At 30.6% G+C, this 14,222-nt stretch overlaps 4 protein-coding genes across 4 annotated transcripts; 2 read left to right on the top strand and 2 right to left on the bottom strand.

Moving 5' to 3' along the window:
* Positions 1–270: 270 nt before the first annotated feature.
* Positions 271–2,625, bottom strand: LOC106791624 (potassium/sodium hyperpolarization-activated cyclic nucleotide-gated channel 1-like). Its single transcript, XM_014757405.1, has 7 exons — positions 2,255–2,625; positions 1,959–2,180; positions 1,539–1,860; positions 1,277–1,469; positions 1,032–1,223; positions 682–905; positions 271–589 (listed from the first exon to the last, which is right to left on the bottom strand). The coding sequence occupies exons 1-7, from the start codon at positions 2,497–2,499 to the stop codon at positions 287–289; spliced, it is 1,701 nt and encodes a 566-aa protein (XP_014612891.1). The 5' UTR covers positions 2,500–2,625; the 3' UTR covers positions 271–286.
* Positions 2,626–4,864: 2,239 nt separating this feature from the next.
* Positions 4,865–6,841, bottom strand: LOC106791626 (two pore potassium channel protein sup-9). The gene is made up of 5 exons (XM_014757408.1): positions 6,281–6,841; positions 6,058–6,213; positions 5,553–5,896; positions 5,338–5,456; positions 4,865–5,252 (listed from the first exon to the last, which is right to left on the bottom strand). The coding sequence occupies exons 1-5, from the start codon at positions 6,405–6,407 to the stop codon at positions 4,985–4,987; spliced, it is 1,014 nt and encodes a 337-aa protein (XP_014612894.1). The 5' UTR covers positions 6,408–6,841; the 3' UTR covers positions 4,865–4,984.
* Positions 6,842–8,238: 1,397 nt separating this feature from the next.
* LOC106791620 lies at positions 8,239–9,465 on the top strand (the record flags this gene model as incomplete). The annotated part of the gene is made up of 3 exons (XM_014757402.1): positions 8,239–8,419; positions 8,592–8,921; positions 9,083–9,465. Coding segments are annotated over exons 1-3 (894 nt in total), but the record flags the coding sequence as incomplete, so codon positions are not given.
* Positions 9,466–12,498: 3,033 nt separating this feature from the next.
* On the top strand, positions 12,499–13,470 carry LOC106791619 (probable ATP-dependent RNA helicase DDX46). Its single transcript, XM_014757401.1, has 2 exons — positions 12,499–12,743; positions 13,224–13,470. Exons 1-2 carry the CDS (start codon positions 12,499–12,501, stop codon positions 13,468–13,470), a joined length of 492 nt encoding a protein of 163 aa, XP_014612887.1.
* The last annotated feature ends 752 nt before the right edge of the window (positions 13,471–14,222 follow it).

The following is a 14,222-nucleotide window of genomic DNA, read 5'->3' as shown; positions in this document are numbered from 1 at the left end:
TATAATAATTATAATAATAATAATAATAATAATAATAATAATAATAATAATATAATAATAATATAATAATAATAATATAATAATATAATAATAGATTAATAATAATAATATTTAATATCCTTAAACAAAAAAATATATATATACACAAATCTACGAATAAATTTTCATTCTCTTATTTATCGTACCAAATAAAAAACAAACACGTACACAGAAAAATTGAAAAATAATCCTATCACATTAAACTTTACTTTATTAATTTATAACAAATAATTATATTGGCATTTAATTATTTTTGAATTGTTTTCCTTTTACCCGGTAATTTTCTTGTGTCAGCATAAGCAAAGTTCGAACGCATTAAAAATATTTTATGTTGTTCGTCAACTGCAACAGTCCTCTCTATTCTTTCAGTTGCAATACGTTCAATCATGTAAAATAATTCCGAATGTATCGAAACACATTTTCGAAAATCTTTTCTATCGAGACGATAAACTTCGCAAACGTCTACAGCAATCACAGTTGCAACACGTTTTTGATTGGGTACTAAAAGTGCTACTTCACCGAAATGAGCCCCATCGTCTAAATAGCATATCTATATAAATGTAAATTTAACAAATAATCAACATAATTTTCAAATATTTTGTTATCTTAGAAAAAATAATATAAGATTATATTAATCATTACTTTTTTCCCGGATGGCGTTAAAACAACTACGGTTCCGGTGCATAAAAAAAACATACAATCACCATGCGTCCCATCTCTTATTATAACATCATTTTGCAAATACAATTCGAATTTTAAATTTCTAACAATCGATTTTAAAACGTCCATAGGTAGATTTTGAAAGATCTCAACATTTTCTACCAAACGTCTGCAGGATTGCATCGCAATTTCATCTCGTAATTGTTCTACAAATTATTTTCCCTTATAAACTAAAATCGATGCTATTCTACAAAACTTGCGTTAAATATTGCAAAAAAAAAAAAGAAAAAAAAGAAGAAGAAAAATACGAAGCTAAAGGATTCGTCGTTAACCTGAAAGTTTGCTCAGGATTTGTTTTTCACGAAAGAAACTATTCTTGAATCGATAACCGTAATATAATAACAATCGATTTTTCATTTGCAAAGGTAATTGTTTTTGCCTTGTAAATGCTTCTATATGACTGATTATTTCATTATATTTAGTCTCTGCAGCTTCGCTGAATCCTTTTACCTGTAGCAACATAACTAACGTTAACAAAACTAAATAGATCGTTGAAAATATTTGATAGACGACTCACTTATGATGTAACATTCAACAAATCTGCCAAATATCATGAGTAAAGTATTTAATACGATGTGTGTGTCAGTTTTAGGAGGGAAAATACCATAACCGCTTGCTAAAAGATTTTCCAAAACGATGAAAAGTGCATGCTGAAATCTAACAGCTATAATTTCCTTCTCTATCCCAGCCATCCAACAATCGGTGCACTCCTTAACAAAATTCGATCATTTACATGGTAATTAAATTAATTTATTTATTTGTTCGTTTCAATTACTCACCGTTAATGAAATGTTATAAAAATGTAAGGTCAATATAGGCAAAAGATAACACAAACAGGTGAACCAAATAATTAAATAAAATCCTAACACCAATGTAATTGTCGTTTGATAATAAAAATTTTCTATCGTTAAATATTGATAAAACCAAAAAATATAAGAAATTAGGGTTGGATAACGTGTCAGTTTTAATAAGGGTAGAATATTAATTAGAGTTATAATACGAAATGAATCATTTCCTGGCAATCTTCGCCATAATAAAGTTATGTGATCGTAAGGCAAAGAGGAAAGTATATCAACCATAAGATATCCTTTCGAGTATCTTCTAAATATAATTCAAACAAATCAATCAATATTTGTTAATAAATATGTACGTGTTTCATACATATGTGCAAAGAATATAAATTATTAATTAGATCATACTTGAATATTTTAGATAATCTCAATTCTACGTGTACATTTTTTTCATCATAATAACCGGTGATGCAATTGCAAATGATATCCAACCAGCATACAATATAAATCAAAATATTAACTTTATCCAAACGCAATAATTCATAATCCATGATAATAAACGAGATCATAAAAGGTATGGTAAAAAAGGCTATTCCATAAATGACCATCATAAATGTTTCCCATAGAATTCTAATGGAAAATCATCGAAGTATGTTAATCGATGACAAGAAGATTAGTTTTGTTTGAATGTTTAAATGATTAACCTGAAATAACTAAAGGGATGTATAACCCAAGAATATTTAAGACGCAAGTGTCTTCTTTTTTCAAGATTTACTGCTGTCATACTATCCATATATCGCATACATCTAGGTGTGCGATTATTAATACTAGTCAATTTATACCATTTTTGCTTAAAGTCCCAACAACTAGCCATTTCACCCAAATCGTCTATTCTCGTAAGCAATTCACAAACGTGACCTTGTTCTTTAGGAACATCGTTATTAGACATAGTGAAATTCTTAGATTAAAACCTTCACTAATTTTAATAACAAAATTTTCCCATGAAAACTATTGTGTTACAAGGATATTGTGTTTAAAAGGAAACATCAGAGAGATCGATTTCGATTTATCGATTCTCGAGGAATTCGTTTAAAAAAATATACATTCATATAGAAGATCGAAAAATTTATGAAATACGAATAATTGACAATTTCAAGAAATATAAATGTCAATTATGGTTATTTATTATTAGATTTGTAACATTCACAAAATATACATTTGTCTAACATTTTACATGAACGATTGTAACTTATTCAAAATTAATTTAATTAATGAAGAATTACAATCGATGAAAAAGAAATCTCATGTCGTTTATTTAAAGAAAAATTCAGAAAAGCCCCATGCATTTATAGTCGAAAACAACTAACAAACAAGTAAAGGGTTTCTAATTTATTCGAAGGGATGCCTAAAAAATTGATCTTACCATTTCAGGGTTTCGTCAGAGTTCAGTTAAAAATTCCGTAGCAAATTACATTCAATATTGCGACTAGAAGGGCTTCAAAATTTGTTTTAACAATTGCATAAAGGGTTGTGTTAAGGGTTTTAAATTAAATTATTAATAAAAAATTGTAATTAATAGATAAAACTTACAAACTCAACTAAAAATACACGATCTTACATGCTAAGGTCTCCAATTTTCTTTTCTTTTTATAAATAAACATTTTGTTTATACTTTCAGGCATTCATTTTATTAACAATACGTTTAATCTCAAATTTACTTTGCATCGATTTGTCTTATTACTTATATCTGTTTTTAATAATGGCCATTAATAGTACGACTAAAATCTTCCTGTAGTAAATGAAGGTCTCCGATATTCATTGTTATAAACATTTTTGATAAACAATCATACTTAATCATATAAAATAGAAATGCACGAAACGTATAGTAATTATTTAAAAAAGGAAAAATCTAATCTAACAAACATTTATTTCTAAAAAAGTTAATTATAACAAATTGTTTATAAACAAATTGTTTATAACAAATAGTTTAAACTAATTATTTAATTGATCATCGTCAATGTAACGAAAGAATAGAAAGAAATCTGCTTTTGTTGAATTGATTATAAAAATAATTAATTAACAAATTGTTTATAAACAATAGGGACAAACAATTATATGGCGAGAAAATAATAAATAATTTTCCCTATAAAACGATACCTTGTTTACGTCTCTACGATTTTTAGTTTCGGAGATATTCCTGTTTATGTAAAAAGTATTTATGTTCATTGACCTACATATACGAATGACCTACATAAATTCTTGGAAATTACGCACGATTACTACGATCAGCTGTTACTACGCTTACTATGATCAAGTCATCAATGAACTTTGCGATGGCAATATCTTCGGAACCAAAAGTCGTAGAGACTTGAAACAAAAACCATTTTAAAGAGGAAAACGCCCTTTTTTTACTCACGTATTTAAATATTATCGATATAATAAGATCGATTTCATTAATTTTTTATAAACACATATATACGTGCGTTTATATAAAATAAGTTATGTTAGGTGTATTCCTTAAACGAATTTGAACAAATCTAAATAAAATTTTGTAAAATAATTATCATATTTAAGCAATAACAATACAATGTGTTATCAAATAATTTAGAAATATTATTTAAACAACACAAACATATATATATAAATTGCAGTATAGATGATCAATCATATTTTACAGGAAGAAGATATTTCATAGACTATTAATACCCGTATCAACTACTTTTAATTTCTTTTCCTTTTCGATTTTAAATAATTTTCTATCGTTCGTCAGTCTTTCGTTATGCTTAAATTTACTATTGATATTAATTACAAATCGCATAAAAAAATACCATCTTCGAACAAACCGGTTATGTAGCATACAGATACATACAATTTCCAGTAATGAAATCGTAGATATACATGTAAAACCGATTACTCTTTCCCCATACAATGTTAATAAATATCGATAATATTGATTTTATTTTCACAACAGGGATGATGATGATTATCATCCATATTCGTTCCTTTCAAAATAGTTCAATAATCTTTGAAGTATATACGATTAATCGTCAAACTTCTTTTCTGAATACGATCGATTCTTGGGTGTAAAGAATTTCATCATAATTAGTCTTACAATTGATTATGGGATTTCGGATAGACATCCGACGAGAATATTATTCTGATTCGATATCTGTCCTTATGGCAGTGTGTCCTATCCGTGTTTGATATCTTTTTTCAAACCCCCTAATTATCTTTCCTTTCATTTATTCGTTTTATATTTGGCGCGAGTGTGCGTGTGTGCGTGCGTGTGTGTGTGTGTATTTTTTTTCTTTTTCTTTTTCCTTTTTTTGTTTTTTTTTTCTCTTTATTCGAGTTCAAACATCGATGCCAAGAAGTTCTCGGCTGTCGGCCTTGGAAAGTCGACGACGTAAACTACGACGACGAAACTCCTTCCATCAGACGGATGCACGTTTAACGCGAAAGCTCGCCGAGGTTGATGGTGGTCTGTAACCTTGGTAACCAGAAGAATCCAACAATTCCGAATTTGTTGGTCCAAGACACGTACATGAACACACGCTCACGCAATCGTCCGTATCGTGAACTATCGGCACGAGATTGGGCAAAGCTTTGCCATTAACAGCAACTACTTCACCGTCTAAGGTTAACACATGATCGGCTGTTATTTGCAAATCGTTATCCTCCCGACGTGGATCTCCGGTATTCCTAATTAAACAAAAAAAAAAAAGAACAGAATTAAAAAGATTTGTTTCCTTTTTTATAAATGTGTCAGATAATTGATTATTCATACATTGTCATAAAACGTAGAACCAATAGATTGATGCTAGCTGCGACAACCGCTAAACCGAATAAAATGAACACCAAACTTAGAGCCACGTAACCTGGTTTGTTTGAAAGTGCATGATCGTTCTGGAAAAAAATAACAAAAATAAAACAGAGAAGAGATATTAAATGGAAAACGTATGATTATTCGATTGAAAAATAATGAACCGAATTAAAATTTACCTGCAAAGCAACGAAATCACCAAAACCGATGGTCGTTAACGTGACGAAACAATAATAGAAACTATCGAAGTAACTCCAACCCTCGTAACGTGAAAATACCGCAGCACCGGTAGTGATTATTATACTTGATAATAATCCAGTAGCCAACATTAGGTTCATTTCCGTAGCGTCGTTCTTTTTACATCTCATGTAAGTCTTAGCTCGTCTTATAACAACGGAAGCAAATTTGTTTAAACGTTCGCCAATACTTTGAAACATTACCAGACCAAGTGGTATGCCCACCATAGCGTATGCCATACAAAATGCTTTGCCACCAATGGTTACGGGAGTGGAATGTCCATAACCTTGACAAATAAATATTTCACATATAATTGAATACCCTTTAAACTCTTTTTAAATTACAAAGAGAGACAAATAAATGAATATCAAATGTCTAACTATGCAAATTGTCTAACTATGCATTAATTTTATTAGATCTTTGAATAAAGATAAGAGTATTATTTACCAATCATAGCGAGAACAACTGTAGCAAAGTAGAAGGCACCAGCAAATTTCCATTGAGGACCCGCTTTATGGGGTTTATTTTCAATAATTACGATCTCAACCATACGATAATCCTCCTCACTAATGTTATACTTTTTCATCATGTTACGGCGTATATCTAAAAAAGTATATATACATATATAGTAGACAATATTAATAAACAATAAACCATTCAATAATCTTACCCGATAAAAATTCCCGACGTTTCCTTTCGGTGTCCGATTCAAGTGCATCGAAAACCGCAGCACCAATCAAAAGATAAATAAATGTGCACACTACCAACGATAAAGTTCTAACGTTCTGTCTCTTCATCTTCGTTAATTAATTAACAAGATAAAATGAACGTTCCAAAAAGGTGACAACACTTTAGTTTGTATTATATTTAAAAATAATTTCAGTCGATTTTTATCGAAATGTTGGCAGTCACTCATCAAGGAAACACATAACGTCCATTGAAAAACACTCAACACTTGGTCACCATAACACTCCATTGGGAAATATTTAAACAAATGTTCATCATTTCGATTAATTTTCAAATCATTCTTTTCTTTCTAGCATCCTCGAAAGATCATAAACTCGTGCGTGCACTTATCTAAAAACGTACAATTCACACAATGTGCTTCTTGAACCCTCAACCCAAACGAAACTCATGAAGTATTGATCGGTCCAACAACTAAAAGATATACTCCATGGAAATATGAAACGCCTAGTGATTTCTCCATAGATATATATTGCTAGTGGTAACGGTATGTAACTGTAACAGACGTCAGTAGTCTATGCTGCTGTAAAATCAAACAGATTTATCTTCTCAGATAGACGACAAGTTGTTATCGATCGTTGCATACAACTTCGTGATAGCTATGAAAGATAATTCAGGGGACGACTATTCTGTATTCTTTACCGACCATCAATCACTACAACACTTTATTATTTGTAAAATAAATTATTTAAAATGTTAACTGTGTTCAATTATTTTTGTGATACAAATTTACCGATGAATAAAACTTGCAACGATGAATTATTAATGAAATATATTATTTATTATATTACAGAGAGAGGATAAATATCGAAACATTTAAATGTAACAACGCTAAATATAATTTTAAACTGTTCACTAGATGACGCTAGTTGTATTAACAAAAATTTAATTTAGTAATAATTTAATTCTAGTGTGTTCACACTAACTAAATATAAAAAAAAAATGAAAGAGGTAGGAAAAGTTAGGGGAGGTATCGGAGGTAAAATGAAAGCTAAACTATCTCTCCCTTCCCATTGAAAGTTAAAAATGTTTATATTTAATGATAGCAAAAAAAACTTTGGACGAATATTAATCGAATTATATTATTCCAGTGCATGAATTAATTATCGAGGATATACTAAATGTTTATTAATACGTAATCTTTGAAGTATCCTTCAACGTTATTATCATGACTATTATATAAAGTATAAAAGGAAAATAAAAGTAGTTTGTTAATGCTTCGAAATTAACTCGATTATCGTATTTTCCAGGATATCAGTGGACCTCTTTCTTCCTGGAATCATACCCTTGACCCACTTTCAAGTTTCATCATTGTTATAAGATAAAGTTAAAGTTATAAGAAGTGTAAATTATTCGTCGAAGAAAAATATCAAAGAGAATCGATCGATCGTTGATCCATAAAAATTCACACATTCTACGAGAAAAAAGATATTGTTCTTTTTACTTTCTTTTATACTTTTTTTTTTTTCTTTCTTTCTCTTTATCTTTTTTTTCCTTTTTACGTTAGAACACGTTAAATATAGAAGATGATCGATAAACGAGTCGTTGGAAAGGTAAACGCGGCCAAATTCTTTCATCGTCGAGTTCGCTAACGACGATCAAAGAACAATAAATCTTCGAGTTGGTGACCCGATGATAAACGAAACCATTCGAAAAGTTTTACCACAAAAATATCCGAGAAAAAAAGTAGAAAGATTTAAGCAACGACTTGGTAACTCATTACTACCCGGAGTAAGATAAAGAAAAGAAAAGAAAAAAGAAAAAAGCAGGAATGAAGAAAAATATTTCAAAGAGAGAGAAAGTATTTAAGAAATGTTCACGAAGAAACTATGCCAACTACGATTCAATTAATATAACAATGGAAAGTAAACACGTCAAAGCATAATGGCACCGTCAACGAAGAAACTGAATGAACGTAAAGTCACGAAGTACATCAAACAACATCCATACTCTCGTGGATGGTGTTGCAATTGTCACTGTACAGGTGTTCGCTCAAATTATCGCCAATATATTGACGTTGATGAATTAATTTGGAAACTTTTAAATATCCAAAAACATAACCAAGGTGATCAAAAATATTAATAATACAATCATAATTTAATAAAAAAAAACCATTGATCATTTGAAATGTATAATAAAATGTGTTGAAATAAAATACTTCGAAGTGTAGACGATTTAAAAGAATGTTTATGTTTTAATATGCAATACAAATGTGTGTATGCGAATTATAATTCCAGTCACGAGAAGAACGTGGCCACTATCTCGAAGAAGAATGCCACGCGAGAGAAATGTGCATTATCGGAATTTAAGTTTATCTCCGTACGAGAGAGATTCGATATCACGTGTAAGCTCGGAATCCGGAACACCCTCTCTGGAGAATCTAACCGAACCGACGGATGTTTCCAGTGGTTGCTCGGCTACACCTTATTTCGCTAACGATGATTTCACTAATTCCTATCTGGAAAATATTGGTCAACAATGTTCGATAGATACCAACAGAGCTTTGTTTAAGAAAAGATCCATCGTCCAGATCATTAACAATTACATCAAGGCTGGCATCGAAGAAGGTTTCATATTTTTTCTTTCCTTTTCTATAATATCTGTATATGTTGTAATTATTTATTTTATCAATGAATTTTTTTGGTCATTTCTTTATTATTTACTTCCTTTACATAATTACTAACACACAATCATAATTAATAACTCAATTAATTTGATTATAATTTAGGTAAACGACAAGCAAAAATATATATTCGCAAGGCACTCAGATTCGGCGTTAAATCAGGATACTTGATACCTACGGATCCTCAAGGGCAAGTACTTCAAATATCTCCTACCTTGGCAAACCCAAGACAAATCGAGACGCAGTTGCGAAAAAAAAAAAGACATATCCGTAGAATCAATGATAACAACGGTCTTGAATTGGTTCAACGAAAGATGATACGAAAGAACACTTTATCGCGAAATGTTAAAAATAGTGACGAATCGAGCAATAGGAAACCTAAACGAAAAGATTTGAAACCCAAACGTCAAGGTATTAGAAAAAACGAGGAGAAATCGAAAAGAAATAACTCCGATAAGGATTTAACTGACAAAAAGAAAGATAAAGATAAAGATAAATCAAAAAATGTTGATCGTCCGAAAAAACAAATCAAGTTAGTGTCCGAGATTTTAAGTATAAAATATATCTCTTATATATAATATAATTTTTCTTTTCTTTTTTCTACAGAACGGGAAGAGTTAAGAAACGAGGAAGAAAGAAACAAAGGCGGGTCTCGAAAAGGTCCTCGAGAAAAAGCCGAAATAATTCGAAATCATTCGAGAATGAAAATCTACAAAACGATCTTGACATTCTTAATGATCAAAATAATTTAGAAAATAAGGAAAAGTGTCAGAATGTAGAGGAGGAAGATGAGGTCAAGGACGGTTCTAGCGAACTCATTGGTTGTTCATTCTCAAAGCATCGGACTCAGCTCCTGGCAAATCAAGAAAACGAGACGAAGAACGACGACAACGACAACGACAACGACAACGACAACGACAACGACGAAGACGACGACGACGAGGAAGGAGAGAAGTGTGAAAATAACGAGGATCAAGTAGACGATTCTGTTTTAAAGAGAAACGAGGGATGAAAATACTTTAAGAATAAAAGAAGAAAAAGAAATCCTTTTTTTTTTTTTATTTTTGCTTTTTTTTTTCCTTTCTACAAAACGCTGCTTACGCAAACTCGACCCTTTTAAACCAATTTTTTGTTTGTTATCCTTTTCTTGTCAGTCATATCGGTTTCTTTTATTGGATATACACGTAATCTGAATAAATTCTATCACCTTTTACTCTTTTATCAAATTTTGTGAAACATTTTTCATATATAATTTGTCAAGAGATTTTTTTACAAAAGTAAATAAAAGAAAAACGTGACTTTCGCTTTGCCATGGCCGTTTTGATTCGCTGATATCGGACAATTTAGTTGATTTTCATATACGAACTGAAGATAGCCGAACATTTCGAGATACTTTTTCGTACGTCAAATGTTAAATAAGATAAAGAAGAAATGTTACACATTTGTTAACTGATCGCGGCTAAATCGGTCATATCTTTCACAATTCATGTCTCATTTTTAATTTTTATTTCTTTTATTAGATTATTTTTTTTTTAGAAATTTCTAATCTAATATAAAAATAAAAGTATACTATCTTTGTGCACTATTAAAAGACTCTTTATACGATTAAATCTAAATTTATTCTAACAAAATCGAAGTGTATACAAACAGCGTTGGATTAATTCTACCAATTCGTTCAAAATTTACACAAACGAAGCTATGTAAGTACATTAAATACCAAATCTAATATATAATAATCCTATAATCCTGCTTATATTTAAATTTGGATTATGATCAATCAATTTGAGGTGCTGACTTAAAATAATAAATATAATAATTCATATAATTATAATTTAATAAATTTCATCACGAAAAAAAAAAAACAGTAACACCGAGAGAATTTAGAATTTTTTTGATTTAAAATTAAAGAAATTTTCTTAAATATGATAAATTATATCGAACCAACGGAATAACGTAACGCGTATCAAACGATCTATCAATAAAGATACGAACACGCGCATGTGTGTGTGTGTATGTGTGTGCGAGATATGGCATGCCAGTGACCTATATATTCAGGTAATAATTTATTCCTTAAGGTCAGTAGTCAGTGGCATCGATTCTTTTATATCATATCCACCTTTGTCGATACACCGTGTGCACAGCTTTAAATCTATTTTCACAATATCCTTTATTCGATAGTTTAGAAATAAAATGAATACTAAATTATGAAAGAATAATAATGAATAATTATCATCGTTAATTTATCAAAAAAAAATATCGAAAGAAAATTGTTTTCTACGACGATTATCATCAATCGAATTCTTATTATTTCACACACACATACACAAAATATTTCTATTAATTCTTATTTCACAAAAATGAATATTTCTATTTAAAAATTTTTCGTTGCAATATTAACACAATATTTCAACAGATTCATATTCATTCGTTTATCGAATTCATAAATTTCTCATAATACTGACGTCTAACGCGTGCAAAAGAAAAAAAACAACAAAAAAAAAAAAGAATAAATAAAATGTAATAATAATTTCGTCGATATAGGTACTACTATCTCGTCTAAAAAAAAAAAAAAAAAAAAAAGAAAAAACAAAAAGAAAAGGGAATTTTCATCTTCGGTTATTTCATCGTAAAATAAGGGGAAATAAAAGAGGAGACAGAAAAAAGGTGGAGTTAAGAGAAACGAGCTTTCGTCAAGGTAAACGAACAGAAAAAGAAAAGGAAGGTAAAAAATAAAAAAGAATAAAAAAAAATAAGGGAAGGAAGGAACTACGGAAGAGGTCGCGAAGGTTATCGTCGGGGTCGTGTCTGTTAAAGAAGAATGGGATACAGAAGGAACAGAAAAAGGAGCAATGGTCGTCGTTCCAAGTTACACACTGTCAGACAACGTCGTCGTACCTCAAAGAATCATTCTTGCTTGTCGTCCTGTGTACACAGATGCGTGGGTGGCGAAGGTGAGCTCCTTTTGCTAGGAACTTTCTTCCAAGTAACTTTCTTGCAGTAACTTTCTTGCAGTAACTTTCTTGCAGTAAAACATCGATCCTACGGTAATTAATTTTCGCTAAACACGATTGGCCGCTTGCAGAAAGTAACTAAATAAATTAAAAGAACTCTGACGATATATCTTTCTTTTTTACCATATTTCTCTCTCTCTCTCTCTAATTTTTAAAATACTTTTAACCCCCCCCCCTCCCGCCCTTGTGTCCTTCTCGTTAAACGAATTATCAAGTCATTATCGTCATGCTTTAGAAATTATCATTTGCAAAAGAAGAAAATTTCTCTAATCGAATTTTAAGATTAGTAAATATATTTCTCTTTCTTAATTGATAAATTAGAATTAATTAAATATAACAAAATTAATGATGTAAACGTGTTTTTCTAAATTCTCAGCTTTAAAGAAAATGCAAATAATGAAAGCCCTGGATTTTGGAATTCAATCCGGATATCTTGTACCAACGGATAAAACTTATAGAATTCTTCATGTATCTTCCGACCTTTTAAGAAAACAAACGAGAAAATCGAGAATGAATTTAATGAGAAATTACAAAAGAATAGGATCCAATGAGGATTCTTGGAATTTACGTGAAAGAGAAAAGAATGAAGTTGGAAAGAAGAATCGAATGAATCCGAAATCCGAAGAATATCCGGTACAAGAAGGGAGACGTAGACGATCGAGAAGTAAAAGAGGTCGTAGTCGTAAAAGATCACGAAGCCGATCACGAAATAAACGACGTAGATCTGGCAGAAGACGTAGCCGAAGTCGTAGAAGGTTGGTATTTTTAATATTAACTTTTTCAACTTTTTTATTCAGATTGTTTTAACATTTCTTATATATCTTACATACCACAATCTAATTTTAAACAATATTTTGAGGATATTATTGCAAAATGTGGTCTAACAAATCGTAATATTTGGATTTAATCCAATATCGTATTTAACGTGATACTTATGTTACCGTTTTAATTAAACATATAACATATATATTATATGTGTTATTTATGCAGATTAAATAAATAACACATCCTGATTTATTTCATATATATATATATCAAATATTTATATATCATAAAATAAATGTTTTCCATTTTATGACTTAACTTATTACCATAATTGTAGACGCATACGAGATACATAATAGAATCGAATATATAATCGTGAAAATAATAATAATAATTATTATTATTATTAAGAACAGAGAAAACGCGCGCGAGAGGAAGAAAAATGATCAAAATTTCTCATACATTTACAGTTCAAATAATTCAGAGAAAATAGGAGAAGATGATGACGATTACGAACAAGAGGAAAATACTACAAAGAGAAATTCTCGTAACGAGCATACAACGGATAACAATGATTCAAGAAATTCACGCTCGAAATCTCCAGACGTTGACAAAACAAACATTGAAAAATCACCCGACGACATCTCTGACGTTTCCCTCGATGATGATGATGATTCCGATGACGAAGAAGATAAGAACAAAACTAACGCCTCGTAATTTTTATTTTTTCAATCTTCCTCTATACCAATTATAGCCGCGATCAAAATTTCTAAGTATTGTCCACTTTTCCGCAATTCAAATTATTACCAACGACATATCTATATGTTTTCAAACAATTAATCATTAATTAAATGAAATATATATCTATTTCCTCTCCATGTCAAAATAATCATAACATATATCATTAATATAGAAAATAATCACTATACATATATACATATCAATGTATCCCATTATGAATACATCATCGAATACATCATAATTACTATGATTACACCTCTCCCATGTATCCCATCATATTCTCCTCTCGTGATATCAAGCGTGACAGGAAAGAGAAAATAGAGAAAAATACTGAGGGAGGAATAGATACGTACCCACTGTGAAAACTACCACCCCCTAACCCCCTAGTCCTTCCTTCTTTCGATCCTCGTATATACTACTACCGACCTTGAAACGAAGTAACCGATGGAGAAAAAAAATCGATGAACCAACGTACGAGAGATCTACGATTTACGATCGAGATTCTTTCATCCAGATTTCATCGAGTCTTTCCCTGAACTTCACTCTTTGACCCCTTCTCATTTCCCTTCCCCCCTATTCCCCTTATCTTTCTTTCTTTCTCTTTAGATAGCGCACTCTACACGCTTTTATCCGCATATCCTGCAGACCTCATCCCTCTCTCTCTCTCTCTTTACCACCCAACTCTCCCTCTTCCTCCCCAAACCACCCTCTCACGCAGTAGCAGCAGC

The sequence above is a fragment of the Polistes canadensis genome, unplaced genomic scaffold (assembly GCF_001313835.1).
Source record: "Polistes canadensis isolate GaletaPanama2010 unplaced genomic scaffold, ASM131383v1 scaffold_326, whole genome shotgun sequence".
Taxonomy (NCBI): Eukaryota; Metazoa; Arthropoda; class Insecta; order Hymenoptera; family Vespidae; genus Polistes; species Polistes canadensis.
This window is presented reverse-complemented; position numbering and strand designations above follow the sequence as displayed.